The 27,686-nt window shown below is 49.4% G+C and overlaps 1 protein-coding gene across 1 annotated transcript; it reads left to right on the top strand.

Moving 5' to 3' along the window:
• Positions 1 to 473: 473 nt before the first annotated feature.
• LOC136185142 (uncharacterized) lies at positions 474 to 27,674 on the top strand. The gene is made up of 50 exons (XM_065972211.1): positions 474 to 1,046; positions 1,274 to 1,802; positions 2,060 to 2,286; positions 2,336 to 2,603; positions 2,658 to 2,777; positions 3,044 to 3,400; positions 3,451 to 3,641; positions 3,699 to 3,801; positions 3,883 to 4,683; positions 4,970 to 6,010; positions 6,063 to 6,311; positions 6,372 to 6,533; positions 6,588 to 7,469; positions 7,542 to 7,802; positions 7,859 to 8,881; positions 8,942 to 9,178; positions 9,229 to 9,390; positions 9,443 to 10,324; positions 10,373 to 10,633; positions 10,685 to 11,704; positions 11,758 to 12,027; positions 12,082 to 12,243; positions 12,300 to 13,181; positions 13,242 to 13,502; positions 13,551 to 14,570; positions 14,621 to 14,890; positions 14,946 to 15,107; positions 15,162 to 16,043; positions 16,089 to 16,349; positions 16,397 to 17,416; positions 17,466 to 17,735; positions 17,786 to 17,947; positions 18,005 to 18,886; positions 18,946 to 19,200; positions 19,258 to 20,313; positions 20,396 to 20,650; positions 20,760 to 20,921; positions 20,967 to 21,860; positions 21,935 to 22,195; positions 22,247 to 22,408; positions 22,461 to 22,781; positions 22,832 to 22,984; positions 23,036 to 23,278; positions 23,337 to 23,906; positions 23,960 to 24,082; positions 24,134 to 24,202; positions 24,261 to 24,789; positions 24,842 to 24,969; positions 25,091 to 25,591; positions 25,647 to 27,674. The coding sequence occupies exons 1-50, from the start codon at positions 775 to 777 to the stop codon at positions 27,552 to 27,554; spliced, it is 23,142 nt and encodes a 7,713-aa protein (XP_065828283.1). The 5' UTR covers positions 474 to 774; the 3' UTR covers positions 27,555 to 27,674.
• Positions 27,675 to 27,686: the final 12 nt, after the last annotated feature.

The raw sequence follows: 27,686 nt of genomic DNA, 5'->3' as shown, positions 1-27,686 counted from the left end.
ACTGTCTTGACGTTGTGCGCAGCGCACTATTTCACTTTTCTCTCAGGTATTGGCATACCATCATGTCTGTACAGTTGTGTCACATGCAGATCTATAGTCTATGTCATATGTCAGGGTGTAATATGTATCTATAGATTTTAGCGTTGCTAAGAGTTGAATTCGGCGAGAATTTACTTTTACTTCTTTTGATTGAGTGAGAAAAGCTGCAAACGATTTTCAACCCAATATGCCGACAAAGACAAATCTGAACCTCGTTATACGGGAGTGCGAGGAAAAGAAATGGCGGATCGAGATCTGACAGCGCAGCCTGAGCCTGCTGCAACGCCAATCCCCATCCTCTCTGAATCGTCCGAATCTATAACTACTTCAAGCCGTCAAAGAAGCGTCGAAATCCTCCTTTCCCGACCAACTGCTGCTTCGTTTCTCGCAAAATCACCGACTCTCTAATTACTATGGAGCCAAAGCAACAAAAAACGGCTTAGTACGAACTCGTTCGCAGCCCGAGCGACGACGGAGATAGGTCGCTCGATCTCGTGGTAGAAATTCCTTATCTATTTTGTCAACAAAATCGAGCGTGATCTTTGCGTGCTCGACGCGATGCGACGCGCCCTGATTGGTCTTCCGACGAGACTATCATCGGGCGCATCGACTCTTGTCGCGTGCGAAGATTGTTTACTCGTTCTCTGTCTCGCTGGGGATTGGTCGGTGGCAATAACGGCGGGGGAGAGGATCTAGGAAGGATGCTCGCTCGACTCGACTCATATCTTTGAAGAGATGAAGCCTTCATCTTTTCTCGTCGTCTTAATTCTCCTTCTGTTCCTTGGTGGTGTTGATGGTTTCTTATGGAGCGGTCGTCGTCGTCGTCGTCCGCCGCCGCCACCGCCGCCGCCACCGCCGCCGCCACCGCCACCATGTGTCTACAGCGCTTGGTCGAACTGGGGCATATGCCTTTGTTTGGGTCTGACTGGCACCCAGTATCGTTCTCAGACGTCGTCGCAGAGCCACTGCGCTTTGATAAAAGTCGAGTCAAGAAAGTGTTCTCTCAAGTAAGCGATTTGAAAGAGTCGACGTTTATCGGTAGGCTTTGTCTCTGCGTGGGTGTTTGTAGAGGGCAGAGGTCATTTGCCTTTATAGATTAACACTGCCCCCCCGAAGTTGGCCGTGCCAAAGCGATAGACTCAAATATTATTTATGTTCTCTGTGCCTGTATAAGATCTTAAGCGCGTCCGTTAAAGATACTGTACCGGTTGTCTTATGTTTTTCCTTTATCCAGCTGCGTGAAGAGTCAGTGGAGCAGCTGGGGATCTTGCACGAGCACGTGCGTTCACAACCCGCTCCTGCCGGGCTGGGGCTGGAATCAGAATCGAACTCGAACGACAATTACGCCGGCGTCGTGCGGCGGAACTTGCACGGGCTCCAACTTCCAGAGGAGAAATTGCCTTCCGCCGCTGGGCCGATGTTGCCCTGTCGACTGCCAAGTCAGTAGCGCGTGGTCCAATTGGTCGCCGGCCCTTATCTGCGACAAAACGGTGACTCAAGTTCGCACTCGATCAATCGTGCAGGCGGCTTCGTGCGGCGGAAAAAGTTGCCCTACGACGAGGCAGACTAGACCGACGAAGGGTCCATGCTGCGTCGTCAATTGTCAGTATACGTGGGGCAGCTGGTCTCAGTGCAGTGGCACTTGCGGACCCGGAACCAGAGCGAGACTTCCTGTGATTACTGTCCAGCCGAAATGCGGTGGGACGCCCTGCCCGAGCGTTTCGTCTCAAGGATGCCAGCGCTATCTGATAATCAATTGCAGGGCAAGTAGATAATAAGTGTATTTGTAGCGAGAATAGTACAGGCACGGTCACGACTGCACAGTCTTACACCTAGAATAATGAGCAGCACTCGGCTACACTTCTAAACTAGCATAAACACGAATTATTGAGTGCCGTGTGAGTGTTTAAAGTTGAAATGTTTGCTATGCGGCTTACAGAACCTTATGTTGGGAGTCGTGACCTTTGCATACAGTCAGCTGTCTTTTCGTGATCAGATATCTAATTGTTGTTGTTTTCAGGTGAGTCAGTGGTCTGCTTTTGGAAGTTGCAAGGCGAATAATAGGATATGCGGTCCAGGAACGATTTCTCGCTCACGTTCGGTGATTTCTCCGGCGCTATGCAGGGGGACGTGCTCGATCTCCTTATCAGACTCAAGGCCGTGCTCAATTCCTTGCCCAGTGAATTGCGATTTCAACGCATGGACCAACTGGGGCTCATGTTCACAGAGCTGTGGCTCGGGACGCAGGCAAGAAAACTCTCTTTCCTCGGCTTCACCGTAAATACCGCTTTCATAGATATAGAACGCGAACCATTATAAGGCAGCCGGCACACGGGGGAACGGCGTGTCCAGCTCTCATCTCGTCAGCTGTTTGCGTTGTAGGCACGCGTCGCGACTGCGTGCCAGGCTCTTGGTCCTCGTGGTCAGCGTGCAGTAATCAGTGCGGCAGCGGGAAGAAGACTCGCACGCGTTCGATAAAAATGCCTGCTTCTTGCGGCGGAAATGCTTGTTCGCTGATCGAGTCGACTGCCTGCACGTCGTATGCGGCGAACAGAGACTGTCAGGTAAGCTGAAGCGCCTTGGTTTTCACTCTTCGCGCGCTGGAACGATTTTCTCAGGTCAGCGGATGGGGCAATTGGGGATCGTGTCCAGTTCAATGCAGTGTTGGTGTGAGATGGCGCAATCGAGCCATTGTGACGGCTCAGAGATGCAACGGGAAAGCGTGTCCCACTCTTAAGGTTTAATACTAGATCCTTCGTACCGATACCTCGTTGAATCGACGTAGGAAAAATGTCTATTGAGTTAAAAATACCCTATAAAATTATTTTGTGGAGATGGAAAAACTGTAGGTATCTCTATAGACTATCTAGAGTTTGAACCGTTATGCCGTAATAGTCGCCAATGTTTGACTACCCAACCATAGCTCCTTTTACCCACGCAGATACGTTAATTGCTTGTGTACTAAACAGGAATTTGAAGGCCAGACATAATCGTTTCTCTTTAGGACAGTTCAAATTGTGGCCTGCCTAATGGGGGTTGCCAGCACAACTGTCTTCGCGGAAAGTGCTCATGCAAGAGCGGTTACTATCTGTCCCATCTTGACAAGAAGTCGTGCTTACCTCGCAATTGCCTCCAGCCCTCGGTGAAGTATTGCCCCCGAAACACCGTGTACGGCACGACGTGCAAATATCCGTCGTTCTTGTGCCCCCGCGGAACAACGTACAACCAAGTGTGTTCGATCCTGTGTCCAGCTGGCTATAAACTTGCGGGCGGTGTGACGACGATCAAGTGTCAAGCGTCGGGCGTGTGGACGCCTTACAGCACTGTCTACTGTTCTCGAATCAACCAGCCACCGAGCAGCGTTAGAACAGCTATGACGTTTTGACTAAAGCGACGAGGCTTTTGTTCTAGATTTCTCCTACTTCTTACAGGGTTGCGGAGAACGTTCCCAAAGGAAGGGTAGTCGGCGTGTTCACTACGTCAGATCCGAACTCCAACGATGTTCATTCGTACAGCTTCGTGAGCAACCCCGGGCGTTTATTTAGTTTAAACAAAAACTCGCTCATCATCAACTTTAGTCCCAACTACGAATCTTTATCCAGGCGAGTCTTTTAATGGAGGTACCTTTCTATTCGTCGTTCATTGCTCTTTGCATGCAGGTACACTATAAAAGTGCGCAGCACTGACCCAGGTGGTCTGTCTGTGTCAGCTTCGATCACTATCGAAATAGTGAATGTAAATGAGGCTCCAACTTCTATATCAGTAAGCCGCTTTCGTACACATTAATGGGGGGCTATTTCGATTTTTTTTACAAGGCAATAATATTTTCTGTATTTTATCTAGCTATCCAATAGCAATGTGAAGGAAAACAGTGGAATTGGCACAGTCATCGGCTCCTTTACCACCATTGATCCAGACATAGGGCAATCGCACGCACTCAAACTGCTCAACAGCGCAGGAGGCCGGTTTCTAATTCTAGGAAAGCAACTTGTCGTCGCCATTGCGAATTTCAACTACGAAACGAAGAGGACGCATACGATTGTAGTCCGCAGTTCGGACAACGGATCGCCGCCGAAATACGTCGACAAGTCGTTTACGATCTACGTGCGGGACATGTGCGACAGGCCTACAAATCTCGCTCTTTCGGGCTACAAACTGAAGGAAAACGCGCCGGTAAACACGAAAATAGGAACACTGTCCGCTTCAGACGAAGATGGTGGTCAACTGACCTACACTATCACAGACAGTGCTGGCGACCGATTCGCAATTCGAAACAAGAACGTAGTCGTGAGAGGATCGTCAGGTCTAATCGACTACGAAACGACGACGAGATACGTGATTGTCGTTCAAGTAAAAGACAGCTGCAAGCCAGCGATGACGGCGTCGAAACGCTTCACAATTGAGATATTGAATGATCCCGAGCCGCCGGCGAGCATCGTCTTTACGTCGTCGGGCGGAAAGAAGGTATTTGCGAATAATACTCCGATTTGCGACGAGAATTTGGCCAGAGGGACTGGCGTCGGAACGTTGGTCGCTTACGATCCAGACGCCGGGGCGAAGCTCGTTTGGGGCCTTGACAACTCGGCTGGCGGAAGATTTTCGGCGAAGACGAAAGGGGCTTCGTGCACTCCAGTCAACGTCAATGTAAGTTTATTTCCTCTTGCGAGAGCAATTTTTTTACGATAGAGAAATTAGAGAGATAGTGCAGCGCTTTTTGTACTTGGAAAAGCGTAGTTGCGTTTTATCAGTCCCTTAACACGTCTGGTGCCCCGCGTCCTCGTACGAAATTAGCCGTGCTAGTCCTTGGGAGGCTATAGCTAGATTTTGACCGGAGGGCCACAGAAAGAGAGATGTTAGACAAAGTAGGAGTCTCTGGAATAGCATGTGTGTACGTGGACACTATATGCATGCATTTCTCTTTTCTGCACAGGGTTGGAAAACGATGTGCACGGTTCCTCTAGTCGTCAGCGGGGCGCTGGATTACGAGACGAGCACTTCTCACGCAATCGTCGTACGAGCGACGGACAGCCACAATCTTTTCAAGACGGCCACCTATACCATCCGCATCGTCGACGTCAACGACCCCCCTCGAGGCATTTCCCTATCGAACAGCGCCGTCGTCGAGAACCAAAACGGCGCAACTGTCGGCACTTTTCAAACGACCGACGACGACAGCGGCGATTCGCACACGTACAAGCTGCGAAATTCGGCCGGAGGACGATTCGTTCTCGTCGGCGCAACGCTCAAGACCGCTTCGAACGCGAACTTGAATCACGAAACCGGTTCGCAGTACACGATCGTCGTCCAATCGACCGACTCGGGCTCGCGATCGATCGAGAGAAGCTTCGTCATTCGCGTGACAGATGAAAACGAGACGCCCGGCGTCGTCGCGCTGCCGTCGTCGACCTTGGCGGAAAATAGTCCCCAGGGAACGAAAGTCGGGACGCTTTCCGTCAGCGATCCGGACAACGAGGTGTCGTCGCGTCAGCGAGTGACGTTAACGCTGATCAACAGTGCCGGTGGAAGATTCCGCATCGTCAATAACGACCTTCAAGTAGCAATCTCGAATGCGCGTTGTCTCGCCATGGGCGGGTCTGAATGCAAGCTGAACTACGAGACGGCGCGATCTTATAAGATCGTCGTACGCGCGACGGATAACGGGAGTCCGGCATTGAGTCGCGACACGACGTTAACAGTCTACTTGACGGACGCGAACGATCAACCGCGCAATCTCGTTATTGATAAATATAAAGTGAATGAGAAAGCGGCGATTGGGACGGTGATTGGGACGCTGAGCGCTTCGGACGAAGACGCGGGGCAGATTTTTTCCTATCAGTTGACGAATAGCGACGGCGGACGATTTACGTTGAAGGGAGCGCAGCTGGTCAAGGCCAAGTTGCTGGACTTCGAGACGAAGAAATTTCACAGTGTTACGGTCAAAGTGACGGACAGCGGATCGCCAAAAAAATCGGTGAGTTGAAGTTTTTCCACAGAGTAGTTTTACGTCAATGGAGGTTTTTTAGACGACGGCCAAGTTTACGATCGAAGTATTGGATGGACCGGAACCGCCCGTGTCAATCGTATTCAAAGATACGAGCGGCCAGCTTTCTTTCGTCGTCAATTCTCCACGAGTGAATGAGAGAAGTTCTCTGAAAACCGTCGTTGGAACAGTGGAAGCGAAAGATCCGGATCCGGGGACACTGACGCTGTCTTTGGACGACAGTGCCGGAGGTCGATTCAGCATAGCAGCGCCAAGCTCGTGCGCGAGATCGGTAAGAACACGCGTAAAAACATTTGCCCGTACGTAGCAGACGAGAGTCTTCTTCTCTCAGGGTGGGTTTATGGTGTGTTCAGCGAAAATTCTCGCCGAAAAAACTCTGAACCACGAAAACGGAAAGTATCGCAATATCATAGTTCGCGCAACAGACCAGAACAAACACGCCAAAACCGAACGCTTCAGAATAGAAGTCGTCGACACGAACGACCCTCCCACGGTGAGCCAAAAAATCGTCTAACGTCTCGCGCTTTCATTGCAAGTTCTCTATCAGGATATAACACTATCGTCGTCGGAAGTCCAAGAGCAAAAGAACGGCGCCGTCGTGGGGAATCTCGTCACGATCGACGACGACGCGTCGCAGTCGCACAAGTATTTCCTAACGAACGACGCCGGAGGTCGCTTCGTGGTCGTCGGAAGCGAAATTCGCGTCTCTTCGTCGGCTAATTTGGACTACGAAACGGCGACCCAGTACAAGATTACGGTGACTTCGACCGACAACGGATCGCCGGCAAAGTCGATAGCGAAAGATTTCGTCATTAAAGTAGTCGATGTCAACGAGAAGCCGACTCTCGTTAGTCTAGGAAACAATCGCGTTCCGGAGAATAAGGGTGCCGGTACGGTGATAGGAAGGCTCTCGACCAAAGATCCCGATAATTCGAGGAAGATTCGTCAGACATTTACATACACGCTTCTCGACAGTGCCAACGGGAGGTTTCGTTTGGACGGCGACGTCGTCAAAGTCGCGGCGTCGAATGTCCGCTGCTTGGCTAACGGTGGAAACGATTGCCTTTTGAATTTCGAAGCGAAGAAGGAATACAGCGTCATCGTACGGGCGACGGATAATGGTTCGCCGGCGCTATCTGTCGACTACACGATCAAGATCGTCTTGACTGACGTCAACGATAAACCGCGAAGTCTCCGATTGAGTTACAATAAAGTGAAAGAGAATAGTGCCGCTGGAACGGTTGTAGGACTTTTTTCGGCGAGCGACGAGGACGGCGACACGATTACGTTCACGTTGACGAATAACGGCGGCGGGATGTTTAAAATTGTCGGAAATCGACTGCTTGTGGCAAAGGTGCCCAACTACGAGATAGCCCAAGCGTACAAGGTGACTGTTCGGGCAAAAGACAACGGCCGCCCTTCGCTATCGGTAAGCTCAGTGCTTGTGTATCTGTCCGTCGTTCCTCTGCTGGGCCACCCTTGTGGAATCTGTATTTTCTAGATTTCGGAGAATTTTACCATAGAAATTCTCGACGTGAACGAGACTCCTCTCAGCATTAGCGTTACGGATGAAAACGGGCAGCTTTCATTCAACCAGGACAAACCTCGTGTCAACGAAAATTCGCCTATTGGTACGAACGTAGGCCGAGTCGTCAGCTTTGATCCGGACAACGGCGAGGGTTTGACGCTCCGTTTGGACGATGACTCGGGAAAGCGCTTTTCACTTGGAACGATGACGTGTCAGCGCGTGACTAGCAAACCGGTAAGAAAATCCTTCATTTATTATTTCTAATTGGCACGTGCTGATCTTTCTCCTAGGGCGTACGTTCGATGTGCTCGACGACGCTCAAAGTCAAAGGGTCTCTCAACGGAAGCAAGCAGCGCTCCATCACGGTTCGTTCCACGGATTCGAAAGGATTGTTCATCGCTCGTCGTTTCACTGTCGTCATCGCCGACGTCAACGACCCCCCTCAAAGTATCTCGGTCACTGGCGGAACAGTCGCCGAAATGCAGAACAATGTCGTGGTCGCAAGTTTTACGACCAAAGACGACGATCCGGCAGACAAACACACGTACACGTTAACAAATTCAGCAGGTGGACGATTCTTCATCAATGGGGCAAATCTGATGACGGCACCGAATGCCAATTTGGACTACGAAGTCCAATCTCAATACACAGTTGTGGTAAGGTCAACCGATTCTGGTTCTCTGTACGTTGATAAGAAAATCACGGTGTACGTGAGAGACGTGAATGAAATGCCGACTGCTGCAAAGCTGACAGGCAATCAAGTGGCGGAGAATAGCCCGAGTGGTACGACTGTTGGCGTACTCTCTGGAACGGATCCGGACAGAGGACAGACGATGACGTTCGCCATTGTGGATACAGCAAACGGTCGCTTTAAGATAGAGAACGGGTTGGTTAAGGTCGCTGTTTCGAATTCCCGCTGTCTCGCCTATGGCGGATCCGACTGCAAGCTCAACTACGAATCGGCGAAAACGCACACGATTGTTGTTCGTGCGACGGATAACGGGAGTCCGGCGATGAGTCGCAACTTTTCCCTTACCGTTTTCGTGACGAACTCGAACGATCAGCCACGAAATCTCGAAATCGACACGTTCCAAGTGTATGAGAACAAGCCGGCGGGTACGTTAGTGGGAACGCTTACCGCTACGGACGAAGACACCGGAGACACTCTCATCTATAAACTACTCGACGACGATAATGGGCAATTTCTGTTGAGAGGGAATCGACTCTTAAAGGCCAAATCAACTGATTATGAAACGAAAGTATTGCACACAGTCGAAGTAGAGGTAAAAGATAGCGGGAAACCAGCAAAATCGGTGAGTTTTATCCTCCAATCAAAACAGCGTAGTTGTCAATATAGGAATTGTTATCTGTAGATGAACAGAATATTCGTTATCGAGGTTCTGAACGTAAACGAACCACCTGTAACTATCATCCTCAAAAACAACGTTCTCAAAGTGAATGAGAATTCGGCGATAGGCACCGTAGTTGGCGTCTTGGAGGCACACGACGAAGATGCAGGGCAATCGCTAACCATCTCGCTCGACGACGACGCTGGAGGACGATTTAAAGCGGGAAAGTCGGTGACGTGTAGCTCGACCAAATCGATATCGGTAAGGTGGCAGCAGAAAATTTTCTATGATTTAAACGACGCTATATTTAGGGTGTCAAGACGATATGCGTAACACAGGTGACCGTGAGTAAAGCGCTCAATTACGAAGCAAATGCTCAGCACAGCATCATTGTTCGGGCAACAGACAAAGGTGGATTGTTCAAGACGAAGCGTTTCACTGTGAAGGTCGTAGACGTTAATGAACAGCCAACGGTAACCACTGCTTACCAGATGGTATGACCGCTCATCTCATTTTGAATTTTAGAACATTATCTTTGCCGGTGGCATCTCTCCAGCTGTCGTCGAAAACACGAACGGCGCTTTTGTTGGACAGCTGCTTACGGTAGACGTAGATGCCGCTCAAACGCATAAGTACGCATTGATCGACGATGCCGGAGGTCGATTCGTTTTGGACGGTAACAAGGTGAAAGTGTCGTCATCAGCCAATCTTGATTACGAGATAGCCACTAAATACACTATTACTGTGAAATCGACTGACAGCGGATCACCTTCTCTGTCGACGACAAAGTCGTTCTCCATCAAAGTTTTAGACGTGAACGAGCGACCGACGTCAGTTCGTTTGGATAGGAACGTCGTCGTAGAGAATAGTCCCATGAATACGATGATTGGGACACTGTCGACTGTCGATCCGGATAACTCACAGACGTTTACTTACACTCTACTTGACGGTGACTCGGGTCGATTCCGATTGGATGGAGCCGTTTTGAAAGTAGCCGCGTCGAATGTGAAGTGTTTGGCGTTGGGCGGCAGTGAATGTCTTCTGAACTACGAAACGGCACAGCAGCACACGATCAAAGTACGAGTGACGGACAGCGGTTCGCCGGCACTTTCAATAGACGTGACATTGACGATCAAAGTCACCGATGCGAACGATAGACCGAGAGCGCTCAGTTTATCAAACAACGACGTTTACGAAAACCAGCCGGCGGGAAAGAGAATAGGAACGTTGACAGCGATAGACGAGGATTCGTCGCAGAAGCTGTCGTTCATTCTATTAGACGACGACAATGGTATGTTTAAAATCGTTGGAAATGAACTTCAAAAAGCTTTGTCGGCCAACTACGAGACGGCAAAGAGTCATTCTGTGACCATTGAGGCACGCGACAATGGGAAACCGTCGATGAAAGTAGGCTTTTCTTATCTGTATCTACTGATTGTGATTTTTATCTCTTAGGTAGTGAAAGTGTTTACTATCGAGGTTCTGAACGTAAACGAGCCTCCAATCAAAATCAATATCACAGATGAGAAAGGGCAATTGTCATTTTCCGACGACCAGCCCAGAGTTGAAGAGAATTCCGCAAAAGGGACGGTTGTCGGAACGGCAATCGCATATGACCGCGACGAAAAGGAGTCGTTGAGTTTTCGCCTGGACGACAGTGCGAAAGGCCGATTCGCATTAGGACCGGTAACCTGCAACGCTGTCGCAAATGTACTGGTAAGCAGAAATGACTTTCTAAGTATCTAAACGCTTATCCTTCTTTTTCAGTCCGCGAAGACGAAATGTTCAGCAGCTCTTCTTGTTAGTGGCCTTCTCGACTACGAGACCCAATCCCAACATTACATCACGATTCGTTCGACGGATTCCAAAGGATTATTCGTCGCTCGTCGTTTCAGTATCGCCGTCGTCGACGTCAACGAACCTCCTCAAAGTATCGCCGTCGTCGGCGGATCAATCAACGAGAATCTAAACAACGCGATCGTGGCAAGTTTCACGACGTCGGACAGAGATCCGGCGGACAAACACACGTACTCGTTGACGAATTCGGCTGGCGGGCTATTTGTCATCCAGGGAGCGAATCTCATGACGTCGCCCAACGCCAATTTGGACTACGAGCGTCAATCTCAGTATACTATCGTGGTTCGGTCAACCGATACTGGCTCTCTGTTCGTTGAGAGGAAATTAACAGTCTACGTCAGAGATGTGAACGAAGCTCCTAGTGTCGTCACCCTGACGGGAAACAAAGTGCCGGAGAACAGCGCCAAGGGCACAGTTGTCGGCGCACTTCGTGGAACGGATCCGGACAGCGGTCAAAAGTTGACATTCACCCTCGTCGATGCGGCGGACGATCGATTTATGATTGTGAACGGGCTGGTAAAGGTCGCCGTTTCGAATACTCGCTGTCTTGCTTACGGGGGATCCGACTGCAAACTCAACTACGAATCGGATAAATCGCACAAGATTGTCGTTCGTGCGACGGATAGCGGGAGTCCGGCGATGAGTCGAGACTTTGTTCTCACCGTTTTCGTTACGAACCAAAACGATCAGCCGAGGAACCTTGAAATTGACACGTTTCGGGTCCATGAGAATAAACCGGCAGGGGCTTTAGTAGGAACGTTTACTGCTACAGACGAAGACGCTGGAGACACTCTTACCTATAAACTACTCGACGACGATAATGGGCAATTTACATTGAAAGGTAATCAGCTTCTGAAAGCGAAGTCGACAAATTACGAAACGAAAGTGTCGCACGTTATCAAAGTGGAAGTCACAGATGGCGCAAAATCGGTGAGTTCAAATGCATGACAACTGTTCTTTGAAAGTAACTTTTTCCTAATCAGACAAACAAGAAATTCGTCATTGAAGTTCTAAACGTGAACGAACCTCCCGTGACTGTGAGTTTTAGAGACACCGGCGGTCAACGGAGTTTCGTCGATGGCGCTCCCGAAGTGAACGAAGGCTCGGCGATTGGCACTGTAGTTGGCATCGTGGAGGCGCACGACGCAGATGCTGGACAAACGTTGACATTCTCACTCGACGACGACGCCGGGGGAAGATTTAAAGTGGCAACGGGAAAATCGGTAACGTGTACTGCGACGAAATCAATTTCCGTAAGAATGTGGGAGCAGAACTGCTTTCTTTGGTTAAATAAGGATCGTGTGTAGGGTGTCAAAACGGTGTGCATTGCTCAGGTCACCGTGAATAGCGTGCTCGACTTCGAAGCGAATGCGCAGCACAGCATCATCGTTCGAGCAACGGACAAAGGTGGACTGTTCAAGACAGTGAGTTTTACTGTGAAGATCATAGACGTCAATGAACAGCCAACGGTACTGACCGCTTTCAATGATCCTATACCTTTGAACGTGCATCTCATTCCGTTTAGAACATCGTTTTTCTCGGCGGCATCTCTCCAGCTGTCGTTGAAAGCAAGAATGGCGCCTTAGTCGGAAAACTACGTACAGTAGACGATGATACCGCTCAAACGTACAAGTACTCATTGATCAACGATGCCGGAGGTCGATTCGTTTTGGACGGTGACAAAGTGAAAGTGTCGTCATCAGCCAATCTCAACTACGAGATAGCCACTAAACACACTATTACTGTGAAATCGACTGACAGCGGATCGCCTTCTCTGTCAACGACAAAGTCGTTCACTATCAAGGTCTTAGACGTGAACGAGAGACCGACGTCAGTTAGCTTGAATAAGAACGTCGTCGTAGAGAATAGTCCAATGAATATGGTGATTGGGACACTGTCGACTGTCGATCCCGATAACTCGCAGACGTTTACTTATACTCTACTTGACGACGTCTCGGGTCGATTCCGATTGGATGGAGCAGTTTTGAAAGTGGCGGCGTCGAATGTGAAGTGTTTGGCGTTGGGCGGCGTTGAATGTCTTCTGAACTACGAAACGGCACAGCAGCACACAATCAAAGTACGAGTGACGGACAGCGGTTCGCCGGCACTTTCAATCGACGTGACACTGACGATCAAAGTCACCGATGCGAACGATAAGCCGAGAGCGCTCGATTTATCGAGCAACGACGTTCACGAAAACGAGCCGGTGGGAACGCGAGTAGGAACGTTGACCGCGAGAGACGAAGATGCATCGCAGAAGCTGTCGTTCACTCTATTAGACGATGATAATGGCATGTTTAAGATTGTTGGAAATGAACTTCAAAAGGCATCGGCGGCCAATTACGAGACGGCGAAAAGTCATTCTGTGACCGTCGAGGCACGAGACAATGGCAATCCGTCAATGAAGGTACGCTTTATCACATGTTTGTCTCCTCGCTGTCACTGGAATTTTTGACATTTCTCTTAGGTGGTGAAAGTGTTTACAATCGAGGTTCTGAACGTAAACGAGCCTCCAATCAAGATCGCTATAACCGATGAGACAGGGCAATTGTCATTTCTCGACGACCAGCCCAGAGTTCAAGAGAATTCTTCAAAGGGAACGGTCGTCGGAACGACTATCGCATATGACCGCGACGAAAAGGAGTCGTTGAGCTTTCGTCTGGACGGCGATGCAAATGGCCGATTCGCATTAGGACCTGTAACCTGCAAGGCAGTCACAGATGTACCGGTAAGCAGAAATGATTTTCTAAATAATTTTTTATCGTTCTTTTTTCAGTCCGCGAAGACGAAATGTTCGGCAGCGCTTCTTGTTAGCGGCCTTCTCGACTACGAGACCCAATCCCAGCATTACATCACGATTCGTTCAACGGATTCCAAAGGATTATTCGTCGCTCGTCGTTTCAGCGTTGCCGTCGTCGACGTCAACGAACCTCCTCAAAGTATTGCTGTCGTCGGCGGATCCGTCGACGAGAATCTAAACAATGCGATCGTGGCAAGTTTCACGACGTCAGATAGCGATTCGGCAGACAAACACACTTACTCGTTGACGAATTCGGCTGGCGGGCTATTTGTCATCCAGGGAGCGAATCTCATGACGTCACCCAACGCCAATTTGGATTACGAGCGCCAATCTCAGTACACTGTCGTGATTCGGTCAACCGATTCTGGGTCTCTATTTGTTGAAAGAAGACTGACCGTTTATGTCAAAGACGTGAACGAGGCTCCCAGTGCTGCCAGCTTGAAGGGAAACAAAGTACCGGAGAACAGCGCCAAGGGCACAGTTGTCGGCTTTCTTCGTGGAACGGATCCGGACAACGCTCAAAAGTTGACATTCACCCTCATTGATGCGGCGGACGATCGGTTCATGATAGTCAACGGGTTGGTGAAGGTCGCCGTTTCAAATACCCGGTGTCATGCCTACGGAGGATCCGATTGCAAACTCAACTACGAATCGGCTAAATCGCACACGATTATCGTTCGTGTGACGGATAGCGGGAGCCCGGCGATGAGTCAAGACTTCCCTCTGACCATTTTTGTTACGGACCAAAACGATCAGCCGAGGAACCTCGAAATCGACGCCTTCCGAGTGTATGAGAATAAACCGGCAGGGACTTTAGTAGGAACGTTTACTGCTACGGACGAAGACGCTGGAGACACTCTTACCTATAAACTACTCGACGACGATAATGGGCAATTTACATTGAAAGGTAATCAGCTTCTGAAAGCGAAGTCGACGAATTACGAGACGAAAGTGTCGCACGTTATCAAAGTGGAAGTCACAGATGGGGCAAAATCGGTGAGTATAGTCTGACTGCCGTTTTTTGGGAGTAAAGATCTTTTCATTAGATGAACAAGAAATTCGTTATTGAAGTTCTTAACGTGAACGAAGCTCCCGTGACTGTGATTTTTAAGGATACCGGCGGTCAGCTGCGTTTCGTCGATGACGTTCCCAAAGTGAACGAAAACTCGGCGATTGGCACTGTAGTTGGCATCGTGGAAGCGCACGACGCAGATGCTGGACAAACGTTAATATTCTCGCTCGACGACGACGCCGGAGGCAGATTTAAAGTGGCGACAGGAAAATCAGTAACATGTAGCTCGGCAAAATCGATTTCCGTACGAATTTCGTATCTGAGAGTTTTCGTAACCTGCTCTAAATTGTGCATTGTAGGGTGCAAAATCGGTGTGCATTGCTCAGGTCACCGTGAATAGCGTCCTCGACTTTGAAGCAAATGCGCAGCATAGCATCATCGTTCGAGTAACAGATAAAGGTGGACTGTTCAAGACAGTGAGCTTCACTGCGAAGATCGTAGACGTCAATGAACAACCAACGGTAACTGTCCTTTGAACTACCTACATCTTTGAACACGCCATCTCATTTCTGTAGGACATAACCTTTGCCGGCGGCATCTCTCCAGCTGTCGTCGAAAACAAGAACGGCGCTTTTGTAGGAAAACTACTTACAGTCGACGTTGATGCCGCTCAAACGTACAAATACTCACTGATCAACGATGCCGGAGGTCGATTCGTTTTGGACGGTGACAAAGTGAAAGTGTCGTCATCAGCCAATCTCGATTACGAAAAGGCCACTCAGCATACTATCACCGTGAAATCGACTGACAGCGGATCACCTTCTCTGTGGACGACAAAGTCGTTTATCATCAAAGTCTTGGACGTGAACGAGAGACCGACGTCAGTTAGTTTGGATAAGAACGTTGTCGTAGAGAACAGTCCACTCAATACGGTGATTGGGACGCTGTCGACTGTCGATCCCGATAACTCGCAGACGTTTACTTATACTCTACTCGACGGCGACTCGGGTCGATTCCGATTGGATGGAGCCGTTTTGAAAGTAGCCGCGTCGAATGTTAAGTGTTTGGCGTTGGGCGGCAGTGAATGTCTTTTTGACTACGAAACGGCGCAGCAGCACACGATCAGAGTACGAGCGATAGACAACGGTTCGCCAGCACTTTCAATTGACGTGACATTGACGATCAAAGTCACCGATGCAAACGATAAGCCGAGAGCGCTCGATTTATCGAGCAACGACGTTTACGAAAACGAGCCGGTGGGAACGCGAGTAGGAACGTTGACAGCGACAGACGAGGATTCGTCGCAGAAGCTGTCGTTCATTCTATTAGACGACGACAATGGGATGTTTAAAATCGTTGGAAATGAACTTCAAAAGGCGTCGCCGGCAAACTACGAAACAGCGAAAAGTCATTCTGTGACCGTCGAGGCGCGAGACAATGGCAATCCGTCGATGAAGGTATGCTTTTCTTATCTGTGTCTATCGATAGTGATTTTCTCTTAGGTAGTGAAAGTGTTTACTATCGAGGTTCTGAACGTAAACGAGCCTCCAATTAAAATTGCTATAACCGATGAGACAGGGCAATTGTCATTTCTCGATGACCGGCCCAGAGTTCAAGAGAATTCTTCAAAGGGAACGGTTGTTGGAACGGCTATCGCATATGACAGCGACGAAAAGGAGTTGTTGAGCTTTCGTCTGGACGGCGATGCAAATGGCCGATTCGCATTAGGACCTGTAACCTGCAAGGCAGTCACAGATGTACCGGTAAGCAGAAATGATTTTCTAAATAATTTTTTATCGTTCTTTTTCAGTCGGCGAAGACGAAATGTTCGGCAGCGCTTCTTGTTAGCGGCCTTCTCGACTACGAGACCCAATCCCAGCATTACATCACGATTCGTTCAACGGATTCCAAAAGATTATTCGTCGCTCGTCGTTTCAGCGTTGCCGTCGTCGACGTCAACGAACCTCCTCAAAGTATTGCTGTTGTCGGCGGATCCGTCGACGAGAATCTTAACAACGCGATCGTGGCAAGTTTCACGACGTCAGATAGCGATTCGGCAGACAAACACACTTACTCGTTGACGAATTCGGCTGGCGGACGCTTTGTCATTCAGGGAGCGAACCTCATGACGTCGTCCAACGCCAATTTGGATTACGAGCGTCAATCCCAGTACACTATTGTGATTAGGTCGACCGATTCCGGGTCTCTGTTCGTTGAGAGGAATTTAACAGTCTATGTCAAAGACGTAAACGAAGCTCCTAGTGCCGTCACGCTGAAGGGAAACAAAGTACCGGAGAACAGCGCCAAGGGCACATTTGTAGGCGCACTTCGTGGAACGGATCCGGACAACGCTCAAAAGTTGACATTCACCCTCGTCGATGCGGCGGATGATCGATTTATGATAGTCAACGGGTTGGTGAAGGTCGCCGTTTCGAATACTCGCTGTCTTGCGCACGGTGGATCCGATTGCAAACTCAACTACGAATCGGCTAAATCGCACACAATCGTCGTTCGTGCGACGGATAGCGGGAGTCCGGCGATGAGTCGAGACTTTGTTCTCACCGTTTTCGTTACGAACCAAAACGATCAGCCGAGGAACCTCGAAATCGATGCCTTCCGAGTGTATGAGAATAAACCGGCAGGGACTTTAGTAGGAACGTTTACTGCTACGGACGAAGACACGGGAGACACTCTCACCTATAAACTTCTCGACGACGATAATGGGCAATTTATATTGAAAGGTAATCAGCTTCTGAAAGCGAAGTCGACGAATTACGAGACGAAAATGTCGCACGTTATCAAAGTGGAAGTCACAGATGGCGCAAAATCGGTGAGTTTAAATGTCTGACAACTGTTTTTAGAAAGTAACGGTTTCTTAGATGAACAAGAGTTTCGTCATTGAAGTTCTTAATGTGAACGAAGCTCCTGTGACTGTGAGTTTTAGAGACGCCGGCGCTCAGCTTCGTTTCGTCGCCGGCTTTCCCAAAGTGAACGAAAACTCGGCAATTGGCACTGTAGTTGGCATCGTGGAAGCGCACGACGCAGATGCGGGGCAAATGTTGGCGTTCTCGCTTGACGACGACGCCGGGGGAAGATTTAAAGTGGCGACGGGAAAATCGGTAACGTGTAATGCGACGAAATCAATTCCCGTAAGAATTTGGCAACGAAAGACTTTGGGGCTTAATGAGAGATTGTGTAGGGTGCCAAATCGGTGTGTACTGCTCAGGTGACCGTGAATGGCGTCCTCGACTTCGAAGCGAATGCGCAGCACAGCATCATCGTTCGGGCCACAGATAAAGGTGGGCTGTTCAAGACCGTGAGTTTCATTGTGAAGATCATTGACGTCAATGAAAAGCCAACGGTACCGACTGTTTTTTGAAGATACTATACCCTTGAATATGCATCTCATTCCGTTTAGAACATCCTTTTCATCGGCGGCATTTCTCCTGCTGTCTTTGAAAACAACAAGGGCGCTTTTGTTGGACAGCTACTTACGGTAGACGAAGATATTGCTCAAACGTACAAGTACGCATTGATCGACGATGCCGGAGGCCGATTCGTTTTGGACGGTGACAAAGTGAAAGTGTCGTCATCAGCTATTCTCGATTACGAGAAAGCCACTCAGCATACTATCACCGTGAAATCGACTGATAGCGGATCACCTTCTCTGTGGACGACAAAGTCGTTATCTGTCAAGGTCTTAGACGTGAACGAGAGACCGACGTCAGTTAGGTTGGATAAGAACGTCGTCGTAGAAAACAGTCCATTGAATACGGAGATTGGGACACTGTCAACTGTCGATCCGGATAACTCACAGACGTTTACTTACACTCTACTTGACGGTGACTCGGGTCGATTCCGATTGGATGGAGCCGTTTTGAAAGTCGCCACTTCGAATGACAAGTGCTTAGCGTTGGGCGGCAATCTATGTCTTCTGAACTACGAGACGGCACAGCAGCGCACGATCAAAGTACGAGTGACGGACAGCGGTTCGCCGGCACTTTCAATCGACGTGACATTGACGATCAAAGTTGCCGATGCCAACGATAGACCGAGAGCGCTCGATTTATCGAGCAACGACGTTTACGAAAACGAGCCGGTGGGAACGCGAATAGGAACATTGACAGCGATAGAAGAAGATTCGTCGCAGAAGCTGTCGTTCATTCTATTAGACGACGATAATGGGATGTTTAAAATCGTTGGAGATGAACTTCAAAAGGCGTCGCCGGCGAACTTCGAGACAGCGAAAATTCATTCTGTTACTGTCCTTGTACGAGACAATGGCAATCCGTCAATGAACGTATGATATATGTCATGTGTATAGTTTTTCAACAAATAATTTTTTTCATTTCTTTTTAGATGTCTAAAGTATTCACGATCCGAGTTCTGAACGTGAACGAGGCTCCTGTCAAGATCAATATTACCGACGATAATGGTCAACTGTCGTTTTCCCAAGATCTGCCGAGCGTCGACGAAAATTCTCCAAGCGGAACGGTGATCGGAAGAGTGATCGGTTTCGATTACGACTACAACGATCTGTTGAGCTTTCGTCTGGACGACGATGCAGGCGGCCGATTTGCGTTAGGATCGGTCACGTGCATTACGAATCAGCCGGTAGAGATAATTGAACTTGTAGTCGAATTTTTCCCGAAATCCTGTACTTCTTTTCAGGTTATAAAGACGAAGTGTTGGACTTCTCTGCTTGTGAACGGCACTCTCGACTACGAAATCAATAAAGAGCACTCTATTGTCGTTCGAACGACTGACTCGAAACAGCTCGCTCTCACTCGCGAATTTCGCGTGAAAATTGTCGACACGAACGATTCTCCTGACAACATCGTCTTCTCCGTCAGCGGAGAACCCTCAATCGAAGAAAATCGCAATAACGTCTCGCTGGGCGAATTCTCGAGCGTTGATCAAGATCAACTCGACAAGCACGCGTACACTCTCGTCGATTCGGCCGGCGGCCGTTTCACCATTCGCGGAAATCAACTCGTGACGTCGACGACCGCAAATTTGAACTACGAGTTGAAGTCGCTCTACAAGATAATTGTCCGCTCGACGGATTCCGGCTCGCCGCCTCGATATTTCGATAAAACGTTCGACGTTCGAGTTCTCGACGTGAACGAGATACCGACCGCCGTCGCGCTGCCTTCGAACGACGTTCCGGAAAACAGCGCTAAAGGAACACTCGTCGGTTCGCTGACGACAACCGATCCCGACAATCAGGCGACCGTTCGTCAAACGTTTACGTATACGTTGATCAATAGCGCCGACGGCCGATTTGAAATCGACGGCAACGTCGTGAAAGTCGCCTCGTCGAATGTGCTTTGTTTGAAGTACGGTGGCGTCGAGTGCAAGATCGACTTCGAGTCAGCGCGATCGCACGACATTGTCGTGCGCGTGACGGACAGCGGAAGTCCGCCGCTCGAGAAGGACTTTGTTCTTACTGTGCGCGTCACCGACGCAAACGATCAGCCGAGGAGTCTTCGCATCGATAATTTTCAAGTGAAAGAAAATGAGCCCGCTGGTACGTGGATTGGGAATTTCAGCGCCGACGACGAGGATCGTGGACAGAAATTGTCGTTTAAATTGACGGACGACGATAATGGACAGTTCAAGCTGGTCGGACATCAGCTATTGAAGGCGAAGCAAACTGATTACGAAACGAAGACATCGCACCGTGTCACTGTTGTAGTGGAAGACGACGGAATACCGAGAAAATCCGTAAGTCACTAAGTAGTCCTATTTTTGCTTAGAGGAATCCTTCGTACGTTTTCGTCACATTTTCTATATGGGTACTTTCTAGATGTCGAAGACGTTCACTATCGAGGTGCTGAATAAGAACGAGCCGCCTGTGACGACTCACTTCAAAGATACGAACAGTTTGCTGAATTTTCTCGACGACTTTCCTTTGGTCAAAGAGAACAGTCCAATTGGAACCGTCGTCGGCGTCCTGTCAGCATTTGACCATGATGCCGGACAGAGCCTCAGCTTTATGCTCGACGACGATGCCAACGGTCGATTCCAAGTGGAAAGGAATGGAACGTGCCAATCGATACCGGTAAGTCTATAATATCTTGGATAGTAACCACCGCCTCAAAGGATTGCCCAGTCTTTACTGGACAAATAGTTGATAGACTTCGTGTTGAGACATGACTTTTTCTTTGCAGGGAAATGGAACGACGTGTACAGCTGAAGTAACTGTAGTTGGCGAACTCAACTTTGAAGCGATTGCGAAGCACGACATCATCGTGCGAGTTACCGACAAAGGCGGTCTCTTCAAAGTGGCGAACTTTACAGTGACAGTTGTGGATGATAACGACAAGCCAACAGTACGTTCACCCAATTTAATTAAAATTACTATCAATGCGCTTTAGGATATTCAACTGGGCAACGGATTTCCCCGAGTAGCCGAAAATCAGAACGGCGCTCTCGTCGGAACGATGACAACGTCGGACGAAGACCGATCGCAATCGCATTCGTACGTTCTGATCAATGACGCCGGCGGTCGCTTCGTCGTTGCCAACGGCAACGAGATTCGAGTGTCGCCGTCAGCCAACCTCGACTACGAACGCGCCGTCAATCACACCATTGTCGTCATGTCAACCGACAACGGTCAGCCGACGCCACGCACCGTAACGAAATCGTTCGTCGTAACGGTGATCAACGTAAACGAGCGACCGACGTCGGTGCATCTCGACTTCGATGGGGTCGCGGAAAACAGCGGCGTCGGCACATCGGTCGGAAAATGTTCGACGCTCGATCCGGACAACGCTCGTCGCGACATGCAGACGTTTCTATACGTAATGGTCGACGATGCCGGCGGTCGATTTGAGCTTGACGGCAACATCGTGCGAGTGGCGGCGTCGAACGTTCGCTGTCTCGCAAGCGGCGACGACTGTCTCTTGGACTACGAGAAGCAAACCGAGCACGCGATCGTCGTTCGAGCGACGGATAGCGGAACGCCGCCGTTGTCGGTCAACTACACGTTGGTCGTGCGCGTGACGGATGTGAACGATCGACCGCGCGACATCGAACTGTCAAACAATCAGGTTTTTGAGAACGAACCCGTTGGATTTGTCGTGGGAACTCTGTCAGCGATTGAAGAGGATCGATTCCAGACGCTATCGTATTCGCTTCTGAATGATGACGGTGGACGGTTTGTCATTGTCGGTAATGAGCTCAGGAAAGCGATTCGTCCCAACTACGAGACCGGCAAGGCACATGTAATCGTTGTTGAAGTGAGAGATAACGGAACGTCTTCACTGACGGTAAGATTCGGTTTAATTGCTTTGGGTCCTTCGATTAATTAGTTTTTATCTTCTTACCCCTATCTTTTTAATAGAATAACGCAACATTTATAATTGAAGTTATCGACGTCGACGAAGATCCTTTTCGAATCAACGTCACCGACGAAAACGGGCAGCTGTCGTTTGAGAACGATCGGCCTCGGGTGAATGAGCATTCTGTCCTCGGTACTTTTGTCGGAAAAGTCGAGAGCTACGATTACGACGAAAACGACGCTATGAGCGTCGTCTTGGACGATGACGCCGACGGAAGATTTTCTCTGGGGCCGATTACGTGCGAAAACTCGACAACTATTCCCGTGCGTTCCTTTGTGATTATATAAGCAGGATCGTTATTACTTGTATTATAGGGAGTCAACACAATGTGCTGGGCTATGCTGTCAGTCAGCGGTGATCTCAACTACGAAAAAGACGTGGAGCACGCGATTATGGTTCGCGTGACCGATTCGACTGGAAGAGGCCTGACTCGCCGCTTTATGGTCACAATCGTGGACGTCAACGATGCTCCACATGTAAGATGAAATGTGGTTATTATTATCGCCGACTCAATACGTAATACTTTAGAACATGGAATTGCTCGGTGACGACGTGCTGGAGAATTCGGACGACACCCTGATCGGCTGTTGGACGACTGACGACGAGGATCTCGCGCAGAATCACACCTACTTCTTGATCGATGACGCCGGTTCGCGATTCGTTGTGAAGGGCACCTGCATCTACACTTCTTCCAATGCGAGTTTGAATTTCGAAGAGAAACAGGAATATAACGTGACCGTTCGATCGACCGACGACGGCGTGCCGCCTCTTTCTCTCGTCAAAACGTTTTTGATCACGGTTCTAGACGTAAACGAACCGCCGTCAGTCATCTCCGTCTCCAGCCTAAAGGTGAGAAGAAGAATCTGTTGACGTGGTGTACTACAATTAAAATGATATAGGTATTTGAAAATGCTTCTGTGGGCGCTGGCATCGGGATCGTGAGTGTCGTCGATCCGGACAACTTTGGTCCTTACGGAGTCTGGCAGACGCACGTTTGCGTTGCCATTGGCGACGCCGACGGACGCTTCGTGGTCGAAGACAACGCTCTAAAGGTAGAACTCCTAAATTCGCAAAACTAAAAAGTGACGTGCTCTTTTCCGAAGCTCGCGAAAGCCGATTTGAACTACGAGGTCAATTCCACATGGCCGATTGTCTTGCGCTGCACCGACAGCGGCGATTTTCCTGAATTCAAAGATCAGAAATTTATTGTAAGCGTTCTAGACGTCAACGAGTCTCCGACCGCCATTGAAATGAGCGGAGGCACGATCAAAGAAAAGGAAGCGGCAGGCCAACTCGTCGCTAAGTTCAGTACATCCGATCCAGACAACGAAATTAAAATCACGCAGGTTAGCGATTATAAAATCCACCTACTATATTGAAAAAGACAACTAAAATTGTTTTCAGTCGTTTATTTATAAGCTGGAAGGCGTCCTGCCGAACGATTATCCCTTCGAAATAGTCGGCGACGAATTGAGAACGATTCGAGAACTCGACTTCGAAGCGAATAGCGTGTGGAAAGTCTACGTTCGTTCGACGGATAACGACGGACTCTTCATCGAGCGAACGTTTCAAGTGAACGTGGAGGACGTCAACGATCCGCCGACGGGCGTGAGCATAAGCGGATCGAGCTCTGTGCCGGAATTGAGCGACAATGGAACGTTTGTCGGAGAGTTGATTCCCGATGACGAAGACTTCAATGACACGCACGATTTTCATATAGTCGCTGTCTATTCGGGTGCAGGAGTGAATCCGAATCGGAAGGTGGAAGATCGCGTGTTCGAGGTCAACGTCTCGACTGGTATCGTCTCTGTGTCGGACGGAGCCGTTTTGGACTACGAGGAAACCAACGAGTATACGCTGCAAATTGTTGTGGCGGATTCGGGAAGTCCGGCTCTGTCTTTCACCGGCACTGTCGTCGTCAATATCACAGACGTCAATGAGATCCCATCAGCTATAAACTTGAGCAATTACAAGGTTGGACGCGTAGATATAGAAAAGAACGTGATAAAATAAATGGGATGTTTTAGGTTTCAGAAGGTGCAGTAATTGGGACTATCTTTGGCTCTTTGAGTATTCAAGATCCTGACAATAAGAACAGGGATCGTCAAACTCATTCGTGCGTCGTCTTGAATTACCGAGACACGTTCAAGGTACGTATATACCTCATGATATCAGCAATTTAACCACGTGTTTATCTCTAGATTGTCGATCTTAATTTGACTGTCATTCGTGACCTTGACTATGAACAACAGACATATTACTTTCTTGATGTAAGCCTTGACAATCCATCGCTCCAAATCCATTTCTATTTTTTGACCCGACTGACAGATTCGTTGTTCGGACGACGGCACTCCGACCCTATTCCTCGACAAACAATTCGTGATTCAAGTCCTCGACGTCAACGAACGTCCAACGTCTCCTCGTCTCTCGAGCATCTGGATCGTCGAGAATGATCCACCGGACAGTCTCGTCGGTTACGTCATATCATTCGATCCCGACAACGAAGTCAACGAGACGCAGTCGCTCGTGTTTGTTCTTGACAACGACAACGGTTCGGCACCGTTTGTACTCAACGGAACAAATCTTCTCACGACGGCCGTGCTCGATGCTGAAAAGCGGTCGTCGTATACTGTTCGTCTTACTGTCATAGACACAGGCGTGCCGTCTCTGAGCGCTACTACGAATGTGACGATCATCGTCAAAGACGTCAACGACCCGCCGACGAGCTTGGACTTCATTAGCGTTGGAGTGAACGAAAATTCGCCTGGAGGCACGACGGCAGGATATTTACGCGCAGAGGACGAGGATAGAAGACAGAATTACACTTATACAATTATTCCATTTGATGACATAACGAGTAAGCGAGGAGGATCACTGAGACGCAGTTTTACCGTCAACTTTTTTTCTAGGCAAATTTTTTATTGATGGCAACAGACTCGTAGTGGCCAGCGGTGCGAAATTAGACTTTGAGTATGAGAACCGGTTTGTGGTTACAGTGAAGGTGACAGACAGCGGATCTCCTCCTCTAAGCTACACGGTAAGTGCGCTTAGGCGGCATTAATCGCATACGGATTAGGTAGAGCCATAAAGTTATTACTATTCAGACGTAACCATAATGTTCTGCCTCATCAAGTAATTTAACTGCGTACGTCCTCTAGACTGATATTGTCGTCGACGTTCTCGACGTAAACGAGCCACCGACCGACGTCGAACTGACGTACGAAGATAGCATTGACGAAATGTGTCCCGCCGGAACGTTTGTCGCCAACCTAACGGTCATCGACCCGGACACGAATCAGACGCACGCGTGTCGCTTGCTGAACGGATCGAACTATTTCACCGTCGTCAACGTCGACGGCGTCACTTCGCAGCTCGTCGTCGCCTCTCACGCCGACATCGACTACGAAAAGGATTCGGTTATTTGGATCGCGCTCCGATGCAACGACGACGGCGATCCCTCGCTCGGTATCGATCATTCGTTCACGGTGAACGTCGTCGACGTCAACGATCCGGTCACCAGTCTCGTTTTGACGGGATTGACGTCTCTTCGCGAAAACTTGCCCGTCGGCGCCGTCGTGGGAACTCTTTCGTACGCGGACGAAGATCTCGCTCAGAATCACTATTTCGGCTTGAGCGGATATTATGCTGACGCTTTCAAGGTACCGTTGTCATACACGTATTAAATGTTCGATATCAGTTATGGACTTTGTTTAGATTGACATTCTGTCGCGACAATTGCTTGTTGCCAGGCCTCTTCGATTCGATTTTGAGACTCTTGATCGACCTGTCATCAACGTGACTATCACAGTCACCGACGACGGTTTTCCGCCTTTCAATTTTACTCGAACGTTTTATTTCAACGTGACCGACGTGAACGAGCCGCCGAAGAACATCTCCATCTCAATACCGAGCGTACGCGAAGACGCGCAGCCTGGAGATATCGTCAGCGTGATCACTGCGAATAACCCGGAAAAGGACGAAACAATCGACTACGAAATCGTCGCGATAAACGGTGTAAAAAATTCGACTGAATTCTACGTCGGTACAGATTCTTCCGAGACGACGTCGTACCTCTACTTGAATCGGAGTCTCGACTACGAAACCGAATCGTCGTTCGCAATCGAGATCTTGGCGACGGATCGCGGCCGTCTGTCGGCGGCGTCGGCGTACGCGACGATCGTCGTCGACGTGCGACGAGCCGATCCGTGCGCGACGGGTCTGGCCGGATGCAGCGAGAACGCGACGTGTTATCGAGTCGATCAGAGTACTAGCGAGTGCGTGTGCTTGATGGGTTATATCGGCGATGGAAAGGATTGCAGGGAGATAAACGAGTGCGTCACGTTACGAATTGACGACGACGACGACGACGACGAGTTGTCGAGTCGCCCGCTCTGCGTTCACGGTGAGTGCATTGACAAATGGAACGGATACACGTGTCGATGCGATTCCGGTTACATCGGATTCGACTGCAGCGTTGATGCCAAAATGTGCGCGATGGATTTGTGCGGAGGCGGCGGAAACTGCACGGATTTGACCGATGGTTTCGGATGCTCGTGTTTCGACGGATACGCCGGTCTTCGGTGCGAGAACTTCGACGATTGCGCCGCGTCGCCGTGTCAACGGGGCACGTGCGTCGACGGCGTGAGCGACTTTCGTTGCGAGTGTCCGCCCGACTACGCCGGCGACCTGTGCTCGTTTTCGACAACGGCCTGCTCGGCAAGCTCGTGCTCCCGCGAGCAAACGTGCGTTCCCAAGACGACGACTTCCGGCTTTCATTGCGTCGACACCGCCTCGAAAGTCGTTTCGGTTCCATTTTCGAATGACATAGTCGACAGCAAGGATTTTCAGCTTACGTGGGAGCGCTTCGTACGGCAAAGTCTCAACGATTCCGCAGCGACTGTATACATCGTCCGCGAGTATCGCATAAGCGAACTAGAGACGAACATCTATTTTGTCGTTCTCTATGACGACGAAGCGGAGGAGGCGCAGTCTGTTCTAATTACCCTGAAGAAACTGTGTGCTGACGGCGAGATGAATACTACATTGGGCTACAGCATGGCAGAAGGTTGCGAGGTTCCTACTCCTACTACGAAAGGGTCTCCGCAAGAAATTGTTGAAGACCCTCCCTCACAGTCACTGAATCTTTGGATTGTTGCCGTCGCTCTACTTTCTCTAGGCAGTGTGCTTTTTGTTACCACTCTCTTTGCCGTTCGCTTCCGAAAGGCGCAGCTACAAAAACGACGGAAACGGCGGCAACGGCGAGATTCCTCTGCTTGGATCGGTCCGTCTCCTGCCAGTCGGTACGAATCCTTTGTTCGCAATCCTCTCTACAAAGAAGACGGTGACGGGGAGCTCGCAGACGACGTTTACGTTGGCTACGACGGAGTCGTGAATCCTTTGTACGACTGCGACACGGGACTTGCACCGTCAGCCGCGGTGCATACCTACACCAATCCCATGTTCAACGAATTTCACGCTGGCGTCTGGGACAATCCGGTCTACGAGGCAAGCGCTCCTGTTGGAGAGGAGAATTGCGGAGACATGGACAATCCTGTCTATGATTCCGCTAATAAGAAGGAAGACGGTGAGGGGATTTATGATGATCCAAGGGACTGTGAGTGAGAAACGAGTCTGCTGGTCGGACCAATGAATGGTTTTTTTGCGTAGTTTGTTTTATTTTTTGTATTGCTTTTAGATCCGTCGTAAGTGTCAAAACTCCCTTCAGTACAAATTATTACTGTATATGATTGCGTC

The sequence above is a fragment of the Oscarella lobularis genome, chromosome 3 (genome assembly GCF_947507565.1).
Source record: "Oscarella lobularis chromosome 3, ooOscLobu1.1, whole genome shotgun sequence".
NCBI classification, from domain to species: domain Eukaryota; kingdom Metazoa; phylum Porifera; class Homoscleromorpha; order Homosclerophorida; family Oscarellidae; genus Oscarella; species Oscarella lobularis.
This window is presented reverse-complemented; position numbering and strand designations above follow the sequence as displayed.